Source organism: Micropterus salmoides, unplaced genomic scaffold (genome assembly GCF_014851395.1).
Source record: "Micropterus salmoides isolate LMB-PRFRI ecotype aquatic unplaced genomic scaffold, ASM1485139v1 Ms_hic_scaffold_8, whole genome shotgun sequence".
NCBI lineage: Eukaryota > Metazoa > Chordata > Actinopteri > Centrarchiformes > Centrarchidae > Micropterus > Micropterus salmoides.
In genome coordinates this window covers 4,286,320-4,313,136 of record NW_024044570.1, presented here as the reverse complement: position 1 = coordinate 4,313,136, position 26,817 = coordinate 4,286,320, and the positions used below count along the sequence as shown (strand labels likewise).

The following is a 26,817-nucleotide window of genomic DNA, read 5'->3' as shown; positions in this document are numbered from 1 at the left end:
AATGCTACCGTGGCTTCTGTGCTAACATGAACATGATGCCAGACTGGATCCTTGTTTGTGTCTTTTCTGTTTAGTCTTAGGACTATCTGAATGCTCCGAGAGGAAACATGTATGGGCACTAACGCTGCTGGAGTCAAATGTTCAGCTGCCTGCTGACATCATACCTCCTCTGAACACTGTCCCTGTTCCTGGTCCAGTTATTTTAAAATACAAGCGTCCACACAGAGGCTTCACTCCTGCTGAGAGCTCCTCAGAGCAGATAACTTCCTGCTGCAGACTGCATGGAGCCACCATACCTCACCAACCACCAGAGAAAACACAGCCGCCTGCATCTGGACGGAGTTAAGCAGAGCCATAAATCACGGCTAAGGAGGGTGATGCACTGAGAGAGGGTGGAGACCTCCGACCCTCTTCATCAGTGTTCAGAAAAAATGTGACCGAGAGAAACCCTGAGCTGCAACTTACTTGATTGACAGAAAATTAATCCACAACAGCAGCGATAATCACTTTTCAATCCAAATACCAATTATTCTCTGGCTCCAGCTCCTATAAATGTGAGCATTTGCCCCTTTTCTCCGTTTCATTTCATTGTAAACCGAATATCGGAGTGTTGTTCAGACAAAACAAGACACATGAAGACGTCACCTCATAAGCTGCAGCTCTATCTATCTGTTTTGTTGAATTGATCAAAGGCAGTCTGCAGATCTGTATCACTCCTCAGCAGTTAAACTTCATTTTGTCTGTCCCTGCTTCACAACGGTGATTTAAAACAAATGTGCACAAGTTTATTTCACTTTCAACGTGATATCCCCAAATTTCCAAAACATACCAATATGAACTTTGGGGCAAATGTTTCTAAAATGAAGCACCCAAAATGTTGCAGTAAATGACAACTTTAGCTGTAACAGTGATCCGTTCATTGATGATATTCACCTTTTCTTTAGCGAGCGGTTCAGCGACTCCGTTCTCTCTGTGATCTGAAAAAAAAAGAAGAAGTAGTCTGAGGTAATTTTTCAGAGGAACGCAGGAAGTTTTTCATGTTGCTGCCTCTGTTCAGAAGTGTGTTAATCACAGCTCGGCTCTGCTCAGACCGCCACGACGCCGTCCAAGACAAACCGAGCTGAGTCTGCTGGTCTTCATCACACAGCTCCCTCAGAGGAGACCGAAGGAACGGGCAGAGGATGATGGGAAACAGAACAAGAGACTGATTTGAATGGTTTCTGATGAAAATAACTGTTTTCTTAGCTTGTGGTCAGGTGTTTGATATAAATTTAATCCCATTGTTGCATTTTGTATTTCTTTCAAACCTTTCTGTTCATTTTCAGTCGACCGACAGTCTCTCTTTGAATTTCCTGTACAGGAGGTGCCTTCTAATTTTGAATTTTCTAAAAATGTCGCCCCCAAGGATTATGTTGCAGCCATTTGGATCACAAAATAGGTAAAAATATGGCCATGGCTTAAAAATACTTTTTAGTATGAGCAGCTCTTCGAGGCAGTGTGCTGTTTGGACCTGTACTGCTGCTGCAGTTGTGACTTGTTTGTCACGTGTGTGTGAAAGTTTGTTTTGTCACAGACACACAAAGGAAGAGGTGCAGGTGAACACTTCGACCTCAGAAGCTGTCCAATCAAAATCATATACATAGCTGAGGCATTCATGTAGATAAAAATATGTGTAAAATTTCTGATTATGCTAACCTACCTGGCACCTGTCATTTAGTTTGATGTTATTAGCCTGATGTTTTGTAATGTGAAGTATGTGAAGCCGTTTAAATCACACAAATACATGTGGTGAACATTTTATCTACATCTACAGGTTTATCCATCAGCAATCTACTTGTGTGAAACCTGGGTATGAAAAACACATCTTTGAGGTAAAAAGGAACCAGCTGGACTCATAACATGCAGCAAAAAAGCATCAAAGACACTGTGGACGAGAGTGCGGAGATAAGACGGCATCAATACCCTGAACAGTTGAACACAGTCACAGCCCGAATGCTTCACACATATTCTAACTTTTCTACATTTTCTACATACTTTCTAGTTTGAATCCCTGAGTTTTAGTTTTAAATGTGTTTTTTCCGTTTATTCTTTTTTATGTGTTCTTCCTTAAACCATCTGTCTGTAAACATTGTGTTCAAGGAGGAAGAAGAAAAGCTAGAAGGTGCAGAAAATCACATGCAGAATCATGCACGTGGACATTTCCATCAAACATCACTGATTTAACATCCAAATATAGAGTCTCCCGAAGTCCTGACAAATGTTTTCTTTCTTTAAATCTTGTGCGCGCAAGATCATAATTTATCATCCTGTGCCCAAATGATCTTGTAAAAGGCCTGTCCCTTTTACTGGCCTGGAGTGGCTGCACGTTTTGACAATAAACGCAGGTTCAGTTAATCTTACAGAGACAATTGAGATTGGTAAACAAGAGATAAAAAAAGCCAAGTTTTACGGTATAAACTTGTGGGCACAAGATAAGAAAATATTATTGTCCAGGACTTTGGTGGCTCTGTTTTAAACTGTGAAGTATGAGGTAAGAGGCCATCTCCGAGGTCACGGTTCACAAATCAAACTCACACACCAAAACATTTCAAGTATCAGTGAGCTCTCTGATAACACAACATGCTTCTCCTGGTGCAGCCAGGACACGCTGGCCTTTCAAACACACACACACACACACACACAAACGTGCAACTTACAAGCTGAGCCTGAACCCATCGGCTGTAAAGATAACACACAGTTATTTATCACTGAGTTTGTTCACAAAAGGGACGTCATTGTCAAGTCACTCAGTAATCTTTAGAGGTTAATGAAACTTAATGAATTACAACCCCAAAACAATGAAACCTATTTTTCCCAGAGTCCTGTCTGTCTGTGTATCCAGATAGTCTCTGTGTGATGTGAAGTTATCAGCAGCAGCTCAACCAAAACACATTCAAAGCTGCCAACTCGACTGGATCACCAGCTGTTCACGAATCCATCACTTCATTGTGTTTATATTTTTTCCACAGTTTTTTGTAACTACTAGACAGTTTGAAACTATTAAATATAACTATATCAGGTTGCACCCTTAAGTGTCTTAGCTAGTAAGCAGTTAAGTCATGTGTAAATTGGTTTTTCATCGTCATCATCTTTACCGTCACTTCATGCTCACTAATTCTGCTCAGGCGGCAAAACTGGAGCTCAGAGTCCAAATATACAGAAGCCCCAAGCGGCCATCGATTCATATCTTTATTTTAGTGATAATGGGAAAATTATCTCATGATCTCGAGATAACGGCTGTTGTTTTTCTCGTGATAACGGAATAATATTCTCGTGATCTTGAGATAACGAACCATAGCTGAATACAGGGGTCGGCAGGTGCGTTTCTTTACCGTAATTTCATGCCACTTTGCTGAGTCAGTAGTTAGCTCAGCTGATCAAGTGCATGACTTGCAATCCAAGGGATTCCAGGTTTGACCCCTGCTCTCTGCAAAGTTTTTTATTCTTCTTTTGTGTGTTTTTTTAATAATTCTCTTCAACAAAGTTGTTATGAAGAGATTCAGGGGAATCCAATCACACATTTCCTGACGGCTATTTCAAAGGTTCTGAAATAGCCACAGGAATTTGTGCCTTACCAACTGAGCTAATCAACAATACTGAGACCACCTGTCTTCTTGCCAACCTGTGTTAAACTACTGTATCTCCAGAAAAGGATCCCGTTATCATGAGATAATTATCCTGTTATGAGATTTTGATTTTGATATATACTTTAGTAATCCCACGAGGGGAAATTCAATGTTTTCACTCTGTTATTGATATGTTAGTATTTTACACGCAGGTCCGAAAGACACACACACTAACAGCTACCAGTCTCCACGCTGCAACTGTGGTCCGAGCTGGATTCAAACAGGCAACCCTCTGGTTTCCAGCCTAATCCTTACGGACTGAGCTACTGCCACCCCATTACGGGTAGACGGAGTAAAATAAAGATATGACTCGATGGCCGCTTAGGGCTTCCGTACAAACATTCACACTAGAGGAAAACTCTTATTTAAAGATGAAAGAATCCATTTTTGTCTTGCTAGAACAAAGATGTTGAACTTGTGTGAACAACATCTGCGTTTGAATAATCTAATCCAACATTTTACTACAACAGCTAACGCCAACGTCAATAAATGATTTGCCTGTTCAAAACTTTTCAGACGCAGACTGCTTCAATAAATGTAGTTGAAGCTTCTATTGGTGATATTTACCTTGTGTGTGGGAGCTTTGGGATTGACGGGACTGAACATCTCGTCTCCGTCCACGTTGGACGTACTCAGGCTCTTCATCCTCTCTGCTGCCTCCATCCTCCTCCTCTCGATGTCCTCCTTCATCCGCCTCCTCTCCTCCTGGGAGTGTCGGGTAACAAACACTGTTCAACTCCACATTTCTAATCTCATCTACATTGGTCTGAATGCTAATAGAGGGCACTATAACTCGACATCTAGCTAAATAATTACACATATCTCATGTTATCTTCTGACAAGCTTGTTTTGAGCCAACTAGCATGTTAGATAACAGCTGACATCCAGCAGACATGGAGCAGCATTATCATCCCATTAGAGTGATTTTTGTTTTTTGAAGTCCAATATTTCCTCTAGCTTTTAGCTCTGTTTTGGTCTCTCCCAACTCCTGAGAAAAATCGTTGTCTCTAGCTTCTAAATGCTCCACTGTCTCTGTGTTTGTTGTACACCAAAACTATGAGCTAAAAGAGTGTAAAGGTGGTTATAATTCTGTATGTTTATCATTATGAGTAACCCAAATGTTATTTGATCAATTGTTACACTATCCTGATTTTGTGGCAGCACCCACAAGCCTAAAAAAATACCTCACAGCTCAAGACGATGTTCTCAGTCTAGTTTGAAAGCTTTGGAGTAGATTTAAGGATTTGACAGAGCTGTTGGAAGCTTTAACCAAATTAGGGAGTTTATTTTTCACAGCAGTGGCTCATAAACTCTATGTTCTTTCACGAGTAAAGCAGCCAATAAGGTTTTTCACAGACAATTGGACTTTAGAGGAGCTTTTCTTCTGCTAAACTTCACTAAAAATAATCTTGTGTTTGACCGGAGGTGGTTTCCTTAATCCAGCAAGTCCTTCTTGTAGTCATGTCTACATATCTAATACCTCCGCAAATATTTTAAGCCTTTCATGACGCATGGTCACCTCCTCTTTGGCCAGCCGTTGCTGCTCCTCCTCCTCCCTCCGACGCTCCTCTTCCTCCCGGACTCGACGTCTCTCCTCCCTCCTCCTCTTCAGCTCCTCCAGCTCCTGCTCGGCCTCGGCCTGTCGGAGTCTCAGCTGCTCCAGCCCCTGGCTTTCCTTCTGCTGGAGGCTCAGCCGGATTTTCTCCAGACGCTGCTCCGTCTCCAGGATGGCCTCCGCCTCCTCCGGCTCCATGGCTCTGCTACACACAACAGGGAGGCTTAAAATACTAACTGCTGTTATTAATGACCTGAACTGAGTCTGTTAGCTTCGTGTACAGCCCAAACAAACTGCCCATGTCACACCATAGCCACTTCCTGTCCGGCATTTAGTCCTTAAGAACCTTATTTGAGTGCTTTGGAACTGGACAGATTGACAATGGAAAGTTTCTATGAATGTTTGATATTTGACACTTTGTTTTGCCATGACTCTGTGTTGCCATATACACACACAATATAGACTAAACTTTGTGGACACCCCTGTCCACATACTGTAATCAAAGTTGAATCAAGCAAGTTATCTCTGAAAGCTGAAACTGAATACTCCTCTTTTGTCATTTTCTCAGATAAACCCCTGCATTGGCTGATAAAAGTTAAACATTTGTCATTTTCACAAAGTTAAGTAGCCACTTGAGCCACAAATAAAACACTGCACACCTGGTGGACCTTTTTGTCTTGTTGATCACGTATGACGTCACTTCCTCATTGGTTGCGTCTCCATTGCTGTGTTTCGGCTCTTGGTGAAGGAAAACCTTTGATGTGTAGGAGATTTTAACTTCTTTTCTTTTCTCCACCTGAAAAGTTAAACATAATTAATCTTCTTTTCATACATTAAGACCTGAATTTTGACTAGCAAATTGCTTGTGACTTTGTGTTTTTTCCTGAACGACTTTAAGACCTGACTTGGACTTTGAGACTTGCACAGGACATTTTCTAAATGACTTGAGACTTGACTGGAAAATTCGCTCTTGTTTTGAATGATTCCAGACTCAAAATGAATTGAAACTGAACTTGGACTTGTCTCAGATAACTTGAGATAAAAACTGGTTTCTAATGACTTGAGACTTGACTATGACTTGTCTCGAATAAACTGATACTTTACTTGTCTGAAATGTTTGTCAGACTTGACTTGGACATTTTTTGTCTTAAATCATTTAAACTTGACTTGGACTTACCCTGAAGGTCTTGAGAACTGATCTGAGACTTGTTTTGAATAACTTGAGACTTGGACTTGTCTTTGGCTCATCTCAAAGGACTAAGACTTGTCTTACAAAGATTGACCTTGACATGTTATGAATAACTTGAAATATGACCAAGTATGTTTGAGACTTCAGTTATTTGAGAAATCCTTACCTCTGCATTCGGCCTTTGAATCTCCTCCTTTCTCCTGGTCATCACCTCCTCTCTCTTCCTCTTGTCCTTCTCCTCCATCTCTTTCTCCCTCCTCACCCTCTCAGCTCGAATTCCCTCCTTATCAAATGCCTTCCTCCTCTCCATCTCCACCTTGGTGTTTTCTACCTCTTCCTGCTCCTGTATCTGGAGTCGGCTGGAGGATGTGACCAAGGCCTGGATGGTCTTTTCGGGTACAGCTTTGTTTATCGTGACAACCTCTTCTTCCTCATCCTCCTCGCCTCCCTGGTTGAGCTCCTGCAGGCGCTGCTGCCTCCTTCTCTCTCTGCGCTGAGTCCAGTCGCTGAAGCCTTCATCCTCTTCCAGAGACGGACAGCTGTTTGGCTTCAGACTGCCGTCGTACCTGAGGATAAGATGGGAAAGGAGTCAGGATGGCTTATTGACGGCAGTTAACTGATCAGCAGCAGGTGGTCATGGTTTCAAACTATAATAAACTCAGCACTGGCAGACGTTATGAGCAACTCAGTTTTTAAATAGCTCATAGAAATAGAAGACTAAACTACAAATTACATCAGCAGGTCACAGTATGGTGTCATCAACAAAGAAAGACACATTTTGCTTGTGCTTTTAATCACAGGATAAACACAAAACCTATACGATAATGATCTAAACACATAATCGTCTGATTATATCATTGTACTTTAGTAGGAAAATAGTATGGTTCTTTAAAGAAATTGAACAAGATTTTTAATTACTTCCCTGAAACAAAATATGTTAGTTTACCCAACCGGGTTTGTGTGGATCCCTGAGCTCCATGACAGTTTTTAAATAGATTTTTTTTCTTGATTGAGAATTGCTGCTCTAAATGATACATGCTCTGTTCTTATGCTACTATCTTTTATTTAGATCAGATGACTAAATGTAAAGTAAGCCTGGTTTGACTTTACTGTACATATTACTATTAACTATAAGTTAATAACAATGGAAGTTCATAGTTAACTGTTTGAAAATAGTACTACTGCGTCCACCCTGCTGTCCTTGTCCAAGTCCATTTCAGAGACCCTTCATTTAGTTGAGATGAGACACTCATCTGCTGTTTGAGCACTTCAATTGCTTTAGTTTTCACAGGAGTCTTTCTCCTGGTGGAGGTTTAACTTGTTGATTTTACTCCTGAAAAGCTCATTAGTCCCGAGCTAAGTCATTTTAGAAGTGACAGTTGAGCTCCTAACAGCAGGTCTGATCTGGTCTGCAGGAGCAAAGAGTTTCTGTCCGTCAAAAGGCATTAAGTGATTTTAGTAACAAGCCTTTCAGTGCCTTAGTAAACAAAAGGCTTTGGACTGGCTGCAGGGAGGCATTCACTCTGGAGCCCAGGACAGTGCATAGAAAATAGCACTGTGCAGCACAAGTTAAAATAATTTGAAATCAGGATATTCACAACTACTTGCCAGATTACCACAACATCTGGTGTGGATATTCTCGGTCCCCAGAGGATAGACTGCTCCTCCAACACCACTATAAAAACAAAATGTTTCACTTGTACTCAAGATAAGCCAAAATCTAACAGTCAGATTGCCATTTCCACCTGGATGTCCCCCCGAGTGTAACAGCTGAAATGTATCAGTGTCGTCTGTTGGATCCAAACCCGTCTCTTCACTGAGTGGGGTAATACATTTCTCCACTGATTAGCTTCTGTAATCACAGAGCTATTAGTAGCTGACAAATGAATGATTAGTCTCCACCGCAGCTGAAATAACAACTAGTAAAAGCAGAAAATGGAAACTGGCCCATAGAGGGTTTTATCACTTGGGATTTGCTGAAACAAATTATGCTTTCAGAAAATCTCTTTATCCATTACTCATCATAAGTTCACCAGACTAATGCAATGTATTGTGGTTACTCACTTGCGTAGGTTCTTGCACAAGATGATTTGAGTCAGAGAGAGAAATTTCTTCATAAGTCACATCATTAGAAAATAACCAAACCTGAGCAAGACCAGAGCACAATGTTGTACGTAACAAAATGTCTCAATGCTGAAACCCACTGAGTCGGCTTCAGACCATTTTGGACCAGCGGTTCACTTCCAGTGTGGAACATTTGGACACGTGACATATCTGCAGCCCATCAGTGTTGCCGGTGCTGTGGTCTCAACAGAGGATGTGTAGAGTAATCATCCATCAACACTGAGGCCTCTGCAGCTCTTCACCTGCTTCCCTTTGCACGCAGGTGCAAAAAACAGCCACACAGCTGCAACACGCAGTATAATCTAACTCATTCTTATAAAAGGTTTGAACTTTTATTTAAATATTAATTAAGTGTTGAGAAAGTGAACTAACAATTGGACAAATTTTCAGCAATTAGCACAGAATCTCCTGCTGTCCCCCCCTACTGAATAAACATAATGAAAGTGTGTTTTGTGTTCCCAGGAGCTGGCAGAAAGGAATTCACTCAGCATTCCCCAGATGATTAAGACGCCGACGGAGCCCCTGCTGCATGGGAGTCTCGGCCTGATGTCTCAGCAGCTAATCATCATTAAACGAGCAGGGACGTTTCTGTTTGGGCTGTAAAGTCAACACCTGGACAGATTCCTGACAGGAACAAGTCAGTCGGATATCTTTTGATGATGAGACACATCCGTCAGGAAACAACCTCCACCTCCTCTCTGTTTTAACTTGTATCAATCCGCTCCTCATAGTCTCAGCGTCTGTTGCAGGATTTCTGTCGTCAGTTATTTTCAAGTTTTCTAAATGATCCTCAAATAATAAAAATAAAATAAAATCAACAATTTTATAATCAAACATCTAAAAACCAAACCATAATGTGTTTTACTTACATGCCAGCAGTTAGTTTTTAATAATATATATACATTCTTTCAAAACTTTTCATGTTTCGTGTTTGTCTTCTACTTGAGCACTCGTAATAGTTGCAACAAGTAACTACAAACTGATTTCTACATTTGTGCACTGTTTATGTTCAAATTAAACAAACGTGCAACGTGTAACTTTGTGAGCTTTAGAAACAAAGCCAGGCTAGCTGTTACTCCAGCTTTATGCTAAACTAGCCTAACCACATCCTGAGTCCCTGTAATTCCTCTCAAAGTCCATGGTCTTTTGATTGGCCAAGATCTGAAGCATGTTACCAGGCTGTTCTTGTCGCTGGGCGATACAGACAGACTGAGCGTTGCTGTGCCATTGCTGTGCGAGCAAATGACCATATATGGAATACCGGCTCCATCTGGCTCCGTATTACGTAGAACGGAGCTGTTGGTAGAAAAAGCAGTTGAAAACAGAGCGTTCAGAACAGGAGGAAATCTGAGGTTTTCGCTCACAGGGATTTCTTTTAAATACTTTTACCTCATTATGTGAAGCCATGAGCTTTGGCCATGTTTAACATGAACATCTAACATTGTAACATTGTAGATAAGTCATAAAATATGGAAAAGCATAATAGGTCTCCTTTAACATAATGTTAATAATCTCTGACCACCACAGAGAGCAGCAAAGAGCACAAACAGTCACAGAATCTAGCTACTGCAAAAGCCAAAGCCAGCTTTAAAGCCATTAAACACTGGGAGCACCAGCCAACATTTTTATGTACGAAGTAGAACTAAAGGATGAGTGATTTTAAGGATAAATCTGGTGATTTGTTTTTGGTTTGTTTGAAGAGAATTTAATTTCTTAAAGCCTATTTCATTCTATTTATGGTATCTAGTAGTAGCCTACAGCAGTTCTTTGTATGAATGTTTGTAAAACGTATATCTACCTACCTTATGCTTGTTTTGTGTAATTTGTATGTGTTTTGTAACTTAGTATCTATTTATAGTTCCAAAATATCCCATAAAAAGTCAAACTAACAGTGAATGCATCTCGTAAAAAAGCCTGTGTGTGTCTCAGAGCCTGATATCTCTTCTTCCTCTGAGCCATCAATGAGCCTCACTGGTGCACTGGGTCACATGTTCCTTCATCACCATGAACACACACACACATACTCTAGTTTATTCTGACTCAGTCCCACATACACCGTCCTGCTGCCCCAAACCTCCTCTTTGTTTGATAAAAACTAAACCAGCTATTTTAGGTAGTTACTGAGCCTTTATTAAAAACTATGTATTTGTGAGGGTTTTTTAAAGATTACCTTAAAATCAGAAAGTATTGAAGGACGGCCAAACGCATTTTTGGTTGATCCATGGCCAGATATAGAGTTATGCATGTAACTTTTATTTTAACATCTCCTGGGCAGAAGCGGTTCAATTCAATCAACATGGATGAATTCAGCACTTGACCTCCTTGGAGGCAGGAAATCATACAGCTAACTTTGCAAAAAGTAGTTTCAAAACAGCATTACATCACTGCTTCGTCTTGTACAGAAGACTTCTCAATTACAGGCTGCAGTGGAGCTGCCTCATGCCGAGTCACCGCAGCCCGACACCAGCTGAGCCTGTGATGTGACCGAGGAGAAGGTGTTGGAGGTGCAAGCTGTATTTATGAGTCTTAAATTAAAATTCGGCTCAAACGCCACAAGCTTTGACATAATGGTGGTTTTCATCAAGACATTCTTTGGCAGTTGTGTAATGTGAAGGCAGCTGTGTGTTCGTTTTTCAGAAAGGCGGGAGGGAAGAGGTTGTTTGCAGCTTTTCCCAAGGGAAACGTTTGTTTTATGTAACCAGACATCCGTGAAACGCCATAAACTTGCGAGCGTACGACGAGCAGCGAGGAGCAAGGAGCTTTGAGTTTCACAGCTGGGAAACATGACGACACACTTGCAGTTATCACTACAAAAAAATAACACAGTCAGACAGTTAGCAGCTTGTACAGGAAGTCGTGTCGTGGGACCTGAGGGAAGTGAATGAATAATGTTCTGCACCTAATAGCTTCCTGGGTTCTCATGATTAAATGGACAAGGAATTCAACAATGTCATATTTGTAATTATCCTCATTTCTTTTAAATCCTAAAAGAAACATGACAACTTTTAAGTCACTTCTCAAAACCTCTCTTTAAAAAAAAAAAGCTTTGTGGTTTAATGACAAACCAAGGTAAAATTCCCAGCTAGTATCAACATTTAAAATTTTAATTATCATGAAGAGTGTTCAAATATCACACTTTTAAAACACTTACTGTAAAAACTCTCCGGCATCAGCCAAAATTACTCCAGTCTCCCAGACCAGCATGTGTAGCATGCAACGTGGGTTTGGGAAGGAAGGAAGTGACAGCACTCCAGAGATTTTTCAGCCTGTCTAAAGTGTGGTCGTTATTGGAAAACTCTTTATAGCGAATGCAAGGTAAGTTAACTTTTAGCTCAATGCATGATGTGGGGACTTGATTGAGGGAACATGTCATGGTTTGTCCGTCTGACTTGTGAAGTGAAGCTGTCAGTGTTACTCTGGTAAAAACACTACACAATGTTTTGCTGCTGTTTGTGTCATGTGTCTGCAGACTCTGTTCCTCCATTGCACATGATAACATGCACCTTTAGGCCATTTTCATACTGTTTCATCTCTAATTTTAGTGCTTGCACATTGCCAACAAATGCTTTAATCCTGGTTCAACCGTGTGAAGCACTTTGTGACTTTGATTTGAAAAGTGCTGTATAAATAAAGATCATTAGTATTATTAATATACGTGGACTGTAAAATAGCACTTTTGTTCTGAATGCCTCTCAGTGTGTCAGTACTTACATGCTCTCCTCTGCCGGCGTCTCATTTTCCAGTGAAGACTCTCTGGGAAGCGAGCCGCCGTTTGACCAGCGCAAAGACTCACGAGCTCTTCGACGGCGCTCCCTCTCCACCTCCTCAGCATCCTCGATGCTCCTCTGAGCCGTCAGCCTGGAGAGGAAGGAGCACTTGGTACAGTTAGCAAAAGGTGGGAAGCACCAGTAACTTTACTCCAGTTCTGTAATGAAGTCAAACTCAAATGCATCAGTGCTTTCCTTGCGTCCCACCGTTTCCATACAAAACCACAAATCCTCTTAAAAGCAACTATTTTTCATCTCAATGACACAGCTTTACAAAGGGAAAAGCTCATATCTACAATTTTGGGGATGAATTAAAGTGGGCTCAATGAAAATTCCCAGAGCTGGAGATACCAGATTAAAGGGAAATCCCTTAGATGTCTGGAAACCTACAGAAGTAAATCACTTAAATGCAGTCTTTTACACATAATGAGTACTTTTCCACTGTGGTATTATTGCTCCTCAGTCATTCATCACTGGTGGTTGGGAAACAATAAAAGCTTAAATGAGAAACACTTGTCATGAATCACAGACGACACAGAGTCCTGACTCCTCCTCGCTTTTCTTAACAAAAGAGTCTGTCAGGTCGTGAAGAGATCCGGAAAATCTGACGTGCTGCGGATGAGAAACGACACCGGCTGTTTATCTGCAGGATAAACACACGTGCTCTTCACCTCGTGTAAGCGTGACATCACAGCATTTATTATGAACACTGTTAATCTATTTATCCAGAGACGTGCCAAACACGACCACTCACACAGGCATGAAAGCTCTGACTCAACAACGCCCTTCAGATCCAAGGAAGGAAGGAAGGTTGAAATGAAGGGCAACTGGACTTGGTTAAAGATACTTGCAGACATTTCGCCTCTCATTCAGGAGGCTTCTTCTATTCTCAATGACTGGCAGGGAGTCCCGCTCGGTTTGTTTGTACTCCTGGCTGTTGTAACGACAGTCATTGCGGTTGTTGGAGTTACATGAGCCTGAAGCTGATGATAAACGGGGCAACTTTTTGAGCAATTGTGCAGGGCAACATTGCAATGGTAATGAGTAAAGATTACTACCGTAATCTCCTTTCCCCACCACTCTGCCACCCGCCCCGACCCGCCCCTATCTGTTCAAAACATCGTCGGACTTGCCACTAGCAAGATTGCCCAGCAACATTGCTCAAAATTGAGTCTGAATGACCGTTTTTGGAATTGCCAGATGAAGCCAACTCCTCAGGCCAAGACTCTGCAGTTTACCTACATTTGAAGGACAAGAGACACACAAAGGGAGGGAAAAATCCTGTTTACACCAGCATGGAGGTACCATCTCTCAACAGGGGGATGGCTAAAACACCACTTATCCCCCACCTACAATTCTGTCCTTTCATCTCTTCACAGGCGAGTGAAGAAACTCTCACATTAGGCCTCAACGCCAACATCGGTCGTTCAGACTATGAACACAGCAACTGTCGTTACAACAGTCAGGAGCACTAACAAACCAAGAGGTATCCATCACACTGATAAGGCGGTTAAATAGCTAGGATTCTCTACCAGCCAGTCAGAAGCCTCTTGGATGAGAGGCAAAACGTCTTCAGGTATCCACTACCCATGATTTTGACCTTCCTTGGATAACTTTGACCTGGATGACTGAGAATCTTCACAAACAAAAACGGGGAAAAAGGGATATCTGGATAGAATATATAATAATTGATGGTTTGGTTGCCTTTCTGTGTGGAGTTTGCTTGTTCACGTGGGTTCTCTCCGGGTGCTCCGGCTTCCTCCCACCATCCAAAGACATGCAGGCTAGGTTAATTGGTGTCCTTGAAGGAGTTTGAGAAGCAACCTGTGTTTTGTATGTGTTAACTTTTCTGAGAAGCTTTTACATAAATTTTGAGCACATCAGATACATGATACCTCAGATACCTGGTCTGTGGCTTGTGTTGATGTTGATCGTGTTTCAGCCTCAGCTGAGATTAACAGGTCAATAAGCTCCATGTGTCTGCTCAGGTGTCAAGTTACTAAACTCACATTTGGCTTCTGGGTCACTAAATGATCCCTAATGGCTCCAAGACGCCATCTGTTCCTTCACTTTCTGTAACAGATTGATGTAGGTGGGGCAGGCTGTGACCTCTGATCCTCATCAACTTTCATCTTTACCCCTTTTTAGGTTCAGTTTAGAACTACAGCGTCATCTCTTCTCTCTGCTCTGCTTTGCGTTTTGGTTTCAGTATGAATTCCTACTCGTCTCCTGCACCACTGTTCTCCATCGCTGTAGATATAACTTTCCAGCTATAATCACATTAGATTTTTGCTAGTTTCCCCCTTAATACTCAGTCTAAACACAACGCTACAAGTAAAAGACAAAAGCAGCAACTGCAACAGCAAACTGTGTAAACTCCAGGTTTAATTTCTGCTGCTGCAGAAGAGAGTGTCTTTGACTGTCAGATCTAAAAGTTATCACTGTAAAATGCCACTTGGAGTTAAAGGGTATGATCCACAGGCTCCAAAACCTGATCAGCACAGTGCTGGATCAAGGTTTGCGTGTGGCTTCCACACCATATCTGTTCGGCCCACAAAACTGCAAATAATTCTTATACATGCTTGAAGCTACGTCTCTGCACGGCAATTTTACAGAGCTTCACAGTAACTTTCAGGTCATTGTTTATCAGTCTGACTGCAGTTTTACTGTTCTGGTTCACTCTTAGAGCGTTATTTTCAGAGAAGCTGCTGTAAAAAGCCACCGTGCCCTACCTCCTCAGCAGCAAACAGCAGACAGACACCGAGATGAGCTGGTGAACATAGCGGAGCATTTAGCAGCTAAAAAGCCAGATATTTCCCTCAGGAGCTGGTGGAGACCAAAATTAGCAACAGTTTGCTGACAAGTTCATCAAATCAGCTTACAAGGTGATATGTCAACGTTGTGTTCACAATGCTGCTACCCCAAGTGGCCTAAAGAAAATTCAGTAACTGTCGGTCTAAAATATTTCAGGTCATTGTTAACGAGTCCAAAAGGAAAATGTACCAAACCGTCTTAAAAGCTGTGAAAAATTTACCCCAGCTTCTACACTCCCTGCTGCTGTTTGAACATCAGTTGCAGATTTTGTTTTGCCTTTGGAACAAAAAGATGAGGTACGGCCTCCATTCTTCTACAAAGCTCCGGTTGGCTCGTTTGTTTTTTCAACTGTTGGAAAAAATACCTGACCTATTGGACTCACTAAAAGAAAATCTGTGGCTAGTGATTCAGGATACTGATAAACTCTACACTCGTCAGCATCAGCATTACTTCCTCCTCCTCCCCCATTTTTCTCTCTGTCCTTCCTGTGGCCAGGCGGGGAGGAGCAGGGAGGAAATGAGAGAAGGGGTGGAGGTGGAGAGGCCGGTGAACAGCTGGAGGTGGGTCAGCTGGGTGGTGAAAAGGGAAAATTCAGGGCAAACTGTTTGTTTTAGGAGGTGCTGGAAGCAGCAGATAGGCAGTGGTCACTGTGTCAGGACACATCACTCAGTGTCAGATAGGGCGGCAGTGTTTAAAATCCATCAGTGTGATACTTAAATTAAATCCAGCGGCCAAACAGTGCCAAATGCTAAAATGTCACGTAACAGTTACAAATATTAAAGCAGAACCGCCACACACATTGCTGTAGTGGAGTAAAATACTTAATATATAAAGTTTTAGAAAATGGAAAATACTCAAGAAGGTCAAAATTTTATTTAAGCGTGATTTATGGACAACACCACAAAAATAATATTTTCAAGAAACTTTCCAATAGAATTTGGCATAAAAACAAAAACAAATTACTGTCATACCTAAATATTAATTCTGTCCTACAACCCCTGAAGCGTTCTTTTGTGATCCTGTGTGACGGTGGAGCGTAGGTGTTGTTTAAAAACTGGCTGGTTGCTGTTTATTCTGTGTTGTCAGCGGTTTGGGTGTTGAAAGCTGCAGCAGAGTTAAACCTCCCCCCCCCCCCTGCCCTCTCGTTACGTCTCCTTTCTGTAATCAGCGCTGTGAAATTCTGTCATGCTTGGCACCAGGCTCAAACATCTGATTCAGACTAAATAATTAATCCTCCTCAGAGTGATTTTAAAGTACCGGGATTACCGGCAGCTTTACTTTCTCCTTCTCGTCCTGCATTTTATCAAATCTCCTTGTCGCTCGTGTCATCTGATCATTGAAGCAAGGCAGAACTCGTCCTAAACCCTGAGAGCAGGCCTAAACTGTAATGTCGCCTCTTAAGAAAATTACTACAATATGTACAGAACACACTCACTTCCCCAGCAAGCAGGTTTGTGTCGTTACCTCTGTGAATGTTTCCTCAGATAATTAATGACAAAGTGCCCTTGAACCCTGGAGGTCAGTATGATTGACAGAAGCTCAAGCTCAAAAGACGAGGGAGCAGTGAGAAAGTGAATCAAACCGAGATGTGGTTCCTGTAGAACCTTAAAATGTCTTCAAACAGGATTTTTGGAAGGAAGGCGTTGAATTTATTTTGTATGTTTTACACCACTGATGCTTTACGTCACAATGACCAATAGACATTTACACTGTTTTATTGTATTGTAGACCGTGTGGTGGTGGTTATCAATATTTTAACCTTGAAGAAGAAGACAAAGACTGAAGAAGGGCACAAAGAAGAAGTAGACAAAGAAGACTGAACCAAGGCACAATGAAGAAGAAGGGCACGAAGAAAAAGAACAGAGTACAAAAGAGTAACTGAAAAAGGGCACATGAAGGTAAAAGAATAAAATGAAGTGAAATGTGGACTGTTGCTGTTAAATCAATCCTGTCTCCTAGAAATAACTAGCTCCACAACAACTTATTTTCATCAACAAATAGTCTATCAATCCATTAATTGTTTAGTCCATGAAATGTCTAAAGTGAAAATCATTACAGAGCCCAACATGACATCTTTATACAGTATGTTGCTCTTAAACCCAAAGATATTAAATTTACCATCACATGACAAACAGAAACGAGGAAACATTGTTAATGGAGGTTAGCTAACAGGCTAGTCGCTTGTTCATCCTGTAACTGACTGGGTTTAGCTGACATCTGACTCTGGGAAAAGATATCAAATGATGTTTTGTTAAGTTACAGATTTTCAGTGTTTTGGAGACACTGCTAGATACTAAAAGATTTGGGGCAAAAAGGCTTAATAAATAAAAATGCAACCATCAGTGTGTAAAGTAATCTGTGATCACCCACACTGAACCACAGCAACAACCAGAAACACGACACGCAAACCAGATAAAAGCTGCCCCACCTGCCAACACACCATCTAATCCACATATTGTTGGTCTCTATCTGTCTGCACTTGTTCAGGCTTCAGCTTTATTGTCCGGCAATGTTTCAGTGACAGTGAAAGAGGGATTAAAAGGCTAAAAGTATTAAGGCCTCAGTTGCTCTTTTGTAAGTATGCATGCTGTCATCGATGACTCGGTTGAATGACAAAATAATAACACGGTTTCAGCCCGAAAGCCCGGCAGCAGCCGCGGGACAGACGAGGACGGTGGGAAGACGTTTGTGAGATGAAGTCACTGTTGTGTTGAAACAAGTCAGGGCAGCGGAGGGCACTAAATCACTCCGACACAGCAACAAAAAAAAAAGATGCCACTTCCCAGAAAAACAAAATTCGCTGGAGTCACCGGACGAGTTGTGAAGAAGGAGCCGGGAGCTGCAGCGTCAAACTGCTGTTAGTCTTGTAATATTTCTCACATTTACTGCTTTACCACTGTTTCTGTAGCCTCTCCATCACGGTCCAGTCCTTTTTTTCTGGTAACATGTGGTGCATTAAATAACTTGACTTTTTCTGTAAGGTTCACTTTTGTTTTTGAGTGAAATGTCTCAACTACTGTTGGATAGATTGCCGTGAAATTTGGTTCAGAGGTACCTTTTGGGATGAAATGTAATCACCTCTTCATGCTTCATCTAGCGGCATCATCCGGTCAAAATCTTATTCGTTATTTTCCAAAGATTTTGCTCAACAAACAGCGCTGTGGTGTTTCTTTTTGGGGCTCAGTCTTGAATCAGTTTCCTCTGATTAAGAGGGAGAAATAAAACCAACTTGTGTTTCTCTCTGCTTCACATGAGTACTCCAGAAAAGTGGCTCAAGCAAAGGCGCTGCTATAAAATTCGGTCACCCTGACAACAGCTCAACAACAGCTCTGACACAATAAATGTCTGATATACCTGGCATGATCCAGGTCCAGCTCTGGGCACCTTAAATCATTCAACCCCGGACATTAAGTTTCCCTGAATTAGGTTATTAAACGGACTAAATCAAGCAGATGTTTTTGCAGAGACGGCCCAATTGTGGCTGAATGTCGACACACTCTGCTTTTCATCTAGAAATGTTAAATCAAAGACACCTGGACTTACTGTTGATGGAGACTTCTGCTAAACTTCTCAATTGAAAAAGAGTTTCCAAACGTTTTAAAGAAATCTACAGAAAAGTAAATTGCATTTGGCTAAGTAATAACTTGATTCAAGGCCTGGACTGAATGATTTCAGGTGCCCAGCGTTGGACCTGGATAGCACCCATTATTTATTACAGATATTCGTGTGTCAGAGCTGTTGGTTGAGCCAAACCTCTGCGGTACCTCTGTTTGAGCCACTTTTCTAAAACACTTCTTTGAAACAGAAAGAAGCCCAGCAAAACATCTTTCTCTGGTTGGAAGCAGCAATGATCAGCGAGCTGTCAGACACCAGTTGTCATGACCAGAAGTCCAACGAACCCCCCAGAGACATCAAGCAGACAGTAATCACCCTGTTATAGCTGCATGCCTCTCCCCTCCCCTCCATGCAGAGCACAAATGGGCTGCAGCACATTTTCTACAGATCCCAGAAGTCTGGGAATCCTGCAGGTTTGTTTGCACAGAGGCTTTAACTGGAGGACAGGGAAGAGACATGTTGCCATTTTCCAACACGTCACACTGACTTGACAAACATGAACCCACAAGAAAAACCTCATCCCGAAGGACTACAAACAAATCAGGGTTTTGGATCAAGAGAAGTTTACAAGGACAAATACCTTCATGCAATGGCTCAATGTGAACTTAAATAAACCAAAATCCCCCCAAAAATGCAGCAAGGGCATCCTTCACGGTGTAGTCCACAGACCAAAGAAAACAAACTTTGTATCTGATTGCACCCAAAGCTTGCTCCTGAGACCAGAGAAGCTGGGAAAGTATTCTGGTTCATACTGGGGCAGAAATGCTTGATGTTTTTCCCACATTAGTAATAACTTTAAATTTGTTCCTATAAATGAATATAGTTGGTGCCTTGAATTAAACCATACCCTCCCTTCAGTATAATAGAAGAAACTTACTGTGTTATATTCAGTTGCTGCTGTGACTTTCCTGTTTCTAACTCTCAAACAAGCAGCAGCAACTAAGCACTAATGACCTCTTAATAAACAAACATTAACTATGAGATTTTTAAATTAAGAACACACACAATCAATATAATTGGACATTACTAGAGGTTCTCCAGAAGGAGCTGTATGTCTGATAAATGTCCTCAAGTGACGTCATCCCATTGGTTTGTGGACTACCGTTTTGAAACCTTGAGTTGTGGCAATTTGGCCGTCGTTGTCTTGTTTTTTTTGGAACCAGAATTGACCGTATTTGGACCAGAGGGTGGAGCAGGAAGGAACACGACATAGTAGCGACTTGTCAATCACAAGGTAGCCCCGCCCTAAAGCTTACCCTACCTTATCGTCTATTTTCCTCTAAATGGGACCATAATTTACAAAATTATGGAACATCATGCTGTATTTAAGAACACTTGAAACTAGCGACGGAGACAAACTCATTAGGAAAGTGTTTACTGAGAAGTGGTAATTTTCTCATAGACTTTTATTCAATCTGACTTATTTTTGCATTAGAAAGAACGCAGGTTTAAGGCACTTTCACATTGGCTTCACCTTTCAGACCTAGAGGTTCTTACTTGGTTGGGAGTTGGAAAGAAAGTGAGCTCACCAGACCTCTTTAGCCCGCTCCTCATCTCTGCTGCAGTCTACAGGCTTTCGGGCTATATTAGCTGCTGCACACATAACATCTGAATCTCCGACCAATTGACCCTTCGCTAAGCCCCCCCCCCCCTGGTTACTGTTGCTAAGTCTGACAAACTGTTGGCGCTGCCACTGTCTATTACTGCACTCCCTGGAGAAATATTGTCAAATTTGTTGGAAAAAGCGATCTCAGAAAGAAGCAGTGTTTTAATCACGTCATCTTACTGATGGTCACTGAGGTGAGACAAAAAAAAAAAACTATCATCGGCTCTCACAGATAGGACTCCTGGAAACAGGAAACCCCACTCTGTTTACTTTCCCCCTGTCCCTTTAATGCAGACAACCTGCGGAGGGAGGGAGAGTTCAGCTCCCCCATCACTCATCAGCCAACCAAAAACATTCCTCAGTCTCTTATCTCCTCGTTTCGTAAACATTGAGGACACCCACCCATGTGTGGGGGAATCTGGGGTCAGAGGTCGCATCAGTTAGTTGTTTTTGAAGCAGGTATGCCTCCTGAATGACATCACCACTGGGGGATGGGCTAGGCTGGGCCAAAGGGGCGTTTGTCCCCCACAAAGAGCTGATTAAAAACAGCCCTGCTGTATGCCTGCCTTAGCCCGCTATGATGAAAGGCACACAGTCCGATAACACCACCTTTTAGACTCGAGTCGGCGCCACTTTCTTATGATGTTACTCACAAACTGATGTTCAGTTTGTATCTAAAGTTTGTGTGATTTTACAGCAAAATACTGTAAAGTCTGGGAGGTAAATATGGAAATATCTTTCACTGAAAACAGCGCTAACAGTTTGAAAAACAGCCAATGATCCTTGTTGGTGGCAAGACAAACTTTAGTTGGCAATGTTCAGCACCAACCTGTAACAGACAACAAAACTGGTCAGGCAGCTTGGCCATGACCAAAAATGTTTTCACAACAAAAGAAAGGTGGTGGCGACTAAAGTGATGCATTTCTTGAGTATACGAACCAGCCGTTTAATGCCAGTATACAGAGAAAACAGAGACAATTCAACAGACAGGTGGAACAAAATGAGCACAAATAAATGAAGCGCGACAAACCATCAAAGCTAAAAGGACGTGAAAATCAATCTAATCTGGAAAGTAACTATAGCTGTGAAATAAATCTACAAGAGGAGAAGCATAACATATTAGAAAGTGTAAATCCTCAAGAAAAGCACAAATACCTCACAATTGTACTTGAGTAAATGCGTTTTGTTTCACAGCTGGAATCAGATTAAGCTGCCACTGTTAAAGTGCCATTAAGTGAAATTCATACAAATAAATGCGTATTTCTCCTTATTTTAATCATTTTTACCAAAAGTCTTGAAAAAGTAGGCGAATCATTCAATTCATTTTCCCCTGGATTATCTCACTGTAACTTCATATTATTAACCAGACATGGGTCAATTAAAAGGTTTAAAACAACCTAAAAATATGCAGCTGCAGACTGATCTTTCAATCTCAACAGGGAGAGACTGAAAGTTGACGTCATCTGCTGAAGAACATAGTGTGATATGATCAAAAGCTCTAAAACTCCTACTAAACAAACCTTTGGCGAGATTGCTTTGAATGACCTACTCGACCACACCACATGAATATTTCTGAATCCCTAAAAGTGAATTTCACCCAACAAATGCAACACAGTCTGGATAAACTTCTTTAAAAGATCCACGCCTAAAAATTGCAGAATGAATCACGCTGTCTTGACGTAGATGATGGATGTAAAGCAGTTGAGCTAAGATGCCCACGTCGTGCGAGTGTTTTTGGAGTGATGTAATGGCTGCTGTCAGCCAGACTGATGCCATCTGCTGAGTGGACTGAATCATAGCAAGAGGCTGCCTCCTCCAGCTGTTATCTGCTTCATAAACATACAGCGGGACTTCTGCTCTCACTGTGACTCAGAGGTTTACATCAAGCCCGCTGTTTGCAACACCTCCAGACTGACTGAGACACCCCGACCAGGTTCACAGGTCAATAAACAACAAGGCTTTAATACAGTCTGTGACAAATCCATGAATCAGTTTTCTGAAGAACTCCTCTGGGTAACGTGGAAAGTCACACTGAAAAGGGATGACTTTCCGTTTTACGTTCAAATCCCCCTGACTGGATCTTTTTCTTTCAACAGAATAATTTTCCATGTTTAGACTAGAAGTCTTCACAGGGCGGACCTGATCTAAAACAGAACGACCGACCCAGACATGACGTTCTTAAACTTATTTTCAAAATAAGAGAGACCTGAGGACAAATCGGAAATATGCCATCAGTCCGGGACATGACCCAACAAAAAAAACAAATTGTCATGGCTGGAAACTTGTTTTTTATTCCTGATGGTGTGATAGTGTTGTCTGAAATTCTCTCATTAGTTTTAAAGGACTCCTGTCATGAGTCCCGTGCACAAGTGGAAACTTTGACTTGCCGTTTGTGCTAGGTGAAAGGGTCGCGGGGATTATTAATGTCGTCCGGTTGTGGCACCATGAATGTCTATTCGAAATGTAATAATAATTCATCCAACAGTTGCGGAGATATTTAAATACAAACTAAAAAGTGGTGGACCAACAGATCAACACTTAAAGAGATGTGTTCACAGGACAGTCAAGTTCTGCCAACAGCTACATCGTGATTATACGTAATGACAAATGAAGTCATTTTAAAGTTTCCTTATCCAGATTTTAAAACATTTTAATCGCTATTCTGAAGTTTGTCTGAAGAACTGTTCAGAGTTCAGGCCCCAGTGCACAGTAAAAAACAAAACAAGAGACAAGTCAGACTAAAAAATAAGCGTGTCCTACTGATGTCATTTTATGTCATCACACAGGTTGCTATAGGAGCAGTTAGCGTTTATCATGCTGACCTGTACAGCTGCAAATACCTCACAAGCACTTTAAAGTCAACATTTAAAAAAGGTACGTTTGTGATGGAACATGTTCCCATTCTTAAATCCGAAATTACAAAACTGCGATTGGTCAATTAACAGTCGTAAATCAGCACAACAGCAGACATATTTGAATCACTGGTAGTGGGGGGAGATTTCAGGTGGAACCAAGCTAGGATATTAAGTCAAAAGACTAAACTCTAATGGAGCAACTGATGTTAAAGGAACAGTTTGACATTTTGGAAATTCAGCCGAGGTTTAGTACGGATTGACCTGACAAGATATAACATAGCCAGGCTACAGTTTCCCTCTATCTCCAGCCTTTTGTTTCCCGCTAATCTAAAGTAACTGGCTGCTACCTGGAGCTTCAGATTTAAAAACAGTCATGACAGTATTGACCCTCTAATCTATCAATGCCAGAAAGCAAATAATGTTGTTGGTGCTGTGAGGTGGAACAGCAAAGTCAGTCCCTGATCACCTCAATATGTCACATAAGTCATAAAAGATGGACCGCTCCGATTGTTCGGGGTCCAACGTGTAATCTGCAGTATATCTCTGCCAAGTCCCGGCAAGAGTTTATCACTCTTATGATCAACTCATCTGACGCATGACCATCTCAAAAGACAAAATTCCCACGTTAGACTCAGAGGAGTCAAACTGGAACCTGACACGTGATGGGGAAAAAAAAGATATCTTCTGTAAAAGACAGGATGTGCCAACACCCGAAATCAGGCACAAAACAAAAGACTGACTTTGGCGACCTTTCACCTCTGATACAGGTCACCGACACCACTTCCCCTCTCTGTGAAACCGAGAAGCCTCGGGCATCCAGCTCGCCGCAAACCTCTCAGTTAGTCTGGCTTTTCACTGAAAATTAAGTTTCCTGTCATTATTTAGTTTATTTTCCCACTAATTAAAGATGAGTGTAACTGTTTTTTAAAAGGAACATAATAAAAGATTACTGAGCAGAATGAATCCTGTTCCTTTGTTATTATGATTCATTCATTTAAGTGGAAGTAAGTCGATTCAAAACCCCAAAATCCTCCCCAAAATCCTGCATGACCCAAAAACACTCCCAGTAATCCCACTGTTCCCATTCAGACAGACATGTTTACCACACAAACACAGACTCAAAATATGAAAACACTCTTCCAGATGAGGGTAAATTCCCCTTTAGAAGGTTACTGGTGTCTCTTCTGAGCCAAATAAAGATTCAGATTAATTTTTCTAATCTTAAACTGAATCTGTGTGTGATGAAGTGTGTGTTTTTAAGTGTGTGGTGGATTAAATATTAACCTGAGCTGTCTCACAACAGAAACAAACAGCAGCAAAAAAGGTCGAACACATACCTCATGAGGTTTCGTAAACCCTCTTTACTAGAGTTTCTCCTCAGCAGAGCGTTGGACATGTTGCCGTTGTTTCTTCGTCTGCTAATTCTTCTTCTTCTTCTTGTCTTCCCCCTGTTAGAAACAAAACAGATCAGACACCAGCCGCTGAGAGTAACTTTCTCCTCTGGTTCAGTTTCCACCTCAACACTGAAGGCAGCTTTCTGTCCTGCAGCCTCACCGAAGCTCAAAGTTGTGTGTGTGTTACACTGTTAAAGCCTCCTCTAGTGGATTCACACACACTGTCTTTGTTGTTGTATATCACACAGTTTTCTCCCCTGCAATGCTTGCTGGGAATGTCAGCGGAGCTCAGAGTGACTCTCTCCTCTTTCTCTCGGAGGCTGGGTTTTTAGTCATTACACTGACACCCCCCCAGACACACACACACACACACACACACACACCTCACCCCCGCCCCTCCCTCTGTCCTACATGTGGTTTTCATTGAAGAGCTCAGAGCAGCGGGGCCCAAAATCTCTCTTTTTTTCCCTCCTGTCTTCTCTTTGCTGCCTTTTTCTGTTATACCGGGTCATGTGGTCTTCCCCGAGGGGGAATGAAAGACGAGCCCCCCTCGCCCCCCCCCACCCCAAGACAAAGAAAAATCCACTACTGAATAATCCCCGTCCCCTACTAAACATTTCAATCTCCAGTAGATTTGAAAACAGCAGGATGAAAACTTAGTGAAAGGAGTGTGTTGGAGAGGAGAAAATCTTGTCCCTCACTGAAGTATTGATGTCACAATGTAAAATACTACAATACAAGTGAAAAGTATAGAAACATCAGCAGTACAATGTGTTTTGGCGGGGTTTAAATAGGGGGAGCAACAGGGAGAAATTAATGGGAGTGCTGAAATATTGTAAGTTTTTGATGCCACTGTTTTTTCCCCTTGTATAAATGTTTATTTAAGTTACTGAAATAAATAATAGGCTAACAGTAATGTACTTGTCAGGGTGCATGTTCATAAGCACAATAAAGTTTTTGATAATTAGTGTCTAATAAACACAATGTTGTCTATTTCTGCAGTGGCCATCCATGCGTCCAAGCATGTTCATAATTGTCCTGATGCAACCTTGGTCTGGTCTGTTTAAGGGAAAGTAGGTGGTTGTAATCCAATACACTTTTTATTAAATGTAGCTAATATTTCCTCACAGTTTGCTAGCTCTCCGTTTTGAGTGTACTCTGAAAAAAAAAATCATGATTTTCTAAACAGCCCTGGCTCTGAAAATGGAAAACAAAGAAAGTGGTGTGGACCAATAGACTGTATACAAGAAGTGGACGTAGTCACCCGTTGGTTTGTGGACTGCCATTTTGAAGCTTAGAGTTTGGCCGTTATGCCATGTTGATTTTTTGCAACCAGCGGCACCAGACGTGACCATATTTGGAAGAGACGTGGAGCCAACAGCTCCGTGTGGCGCTTGCTAGCTTGCTTAGCTAGGTGCATCTTTAATTCACGTTAACAGTCGTTTTAACAGGGCTGATAATTTTGGCTAGCGAAAAACAGGCTTAAAACTAAATGTACTCACCAGAGAAAGTGAACAGACAACTCCCAATAAGCTTTATTAATGTCATTGGTTAAATTTACATAGGGTACAAGTCACTCTGGCCTGATTGACAAATTGTTACCATGGCGATCTTCCACTCACATCATGCTATCAAGGTAACCACATGAAAGGAATGAACCCACAATGCACGACTCCAGGAGGCACGGGTGACGACTGTTTAACAAAGATAACTCACAGGCAGGTGCCGCTGGCGGAAATCGCAGACCAGGGCTGGGTCCAGGATGCTGCTGGCCGAGACCGAGGACCTCTCCTGGATTCTCATGGTCTGGGGAGGTTTAGCCGCACCACCACCAGGTTGATGACCTTAGACACGGGTAAGGGGCCGAGGAGCCAGTTTACAAGAGGCGACCCGGAGGGGAAGATCCTGGCCAGCCAAAACCTTTGTCCAATGTGGTAGGGATGCACTGGGACCCGGTGGCGGTCAGCGTTCCTCTTGTAGGCAGAAGAGGCACTGAGGAGGTCCTGGCGGGCTTGAATCCAGGTCCGGCTGCAACGGGAGACCAGACAACGAAGGCCCACATCCAGCTCCTGGTTCAGGAGCTCGGTCTGGGGGTGGTAACCAGAAAACAGGCTCACAGTGGCTCCAATCAGGTAACAGAAGGCTTTCCAATACCGGGAAATGAACTGTGGGCCCCGGTCCGACACCACCTCATGAGGAGGTCCACTGGACACAGTTGCGTTGTACAGCGCCA

The 26,817-nt window shown here is 42.0% G+C and overlaps 1 protein-coding gene across 3 annotated transcripts in view; it reads right to left on the bottom strand.

Moving 5' to 3' along the window:
- Positions 1 to 24,904, bottom strand: part of lsp1a (lymphocyte specific protein 1 a) — a 43,952-nt gene extending 19,048 nt beyond the window's left edge. The window contains exons 1-8 of one of the 3 annotated variants that reach the window (XM_038705504.1): positions 24,745 to 24,904; positions 24,528 to 24,638; positions 12,245 to 12,391; positions 6,576 to 6,975; positions 5,880 to 6,016; positions 5,185 to 5,425; positions 4,233 to 4,370; positions 934 to 977 (exon numbers count right to left, since the gene is read on the bottom strand). In XM_038705504.1, coding sequence (XP_038561432.1) covers positions 934 to 977; positions 4,233 to 4,370; positions 5,185 to 5,425; positions 5,880 to 6,016; positions 6,576 to 6,975; positions 12,245 to 12,391; positions 24,528 to 24,586 — 1,166 coding nt within the window. In that variant the 5' untranslated portion in view covers positions 24,587 to 24,638; positions 24,745 to 24,904. Of the gene's footprint in view, positions 1 to 933; positions 978 to 4,232; positions 4,371 to 5,184; positions 5,426 to 5,879; positions 6,017 to 6,575; positions 6,976 to 12,244; positions 12,392 to 24,527 lie in introns of all 3 variants that reach the window. The other 2 variants (XM_038705505.1, XM_038705503.1) reach the window with 2 other exon arrangements.
- Positions 24,905 to 26,817: the final 1,913 nt, after the last annotated feature.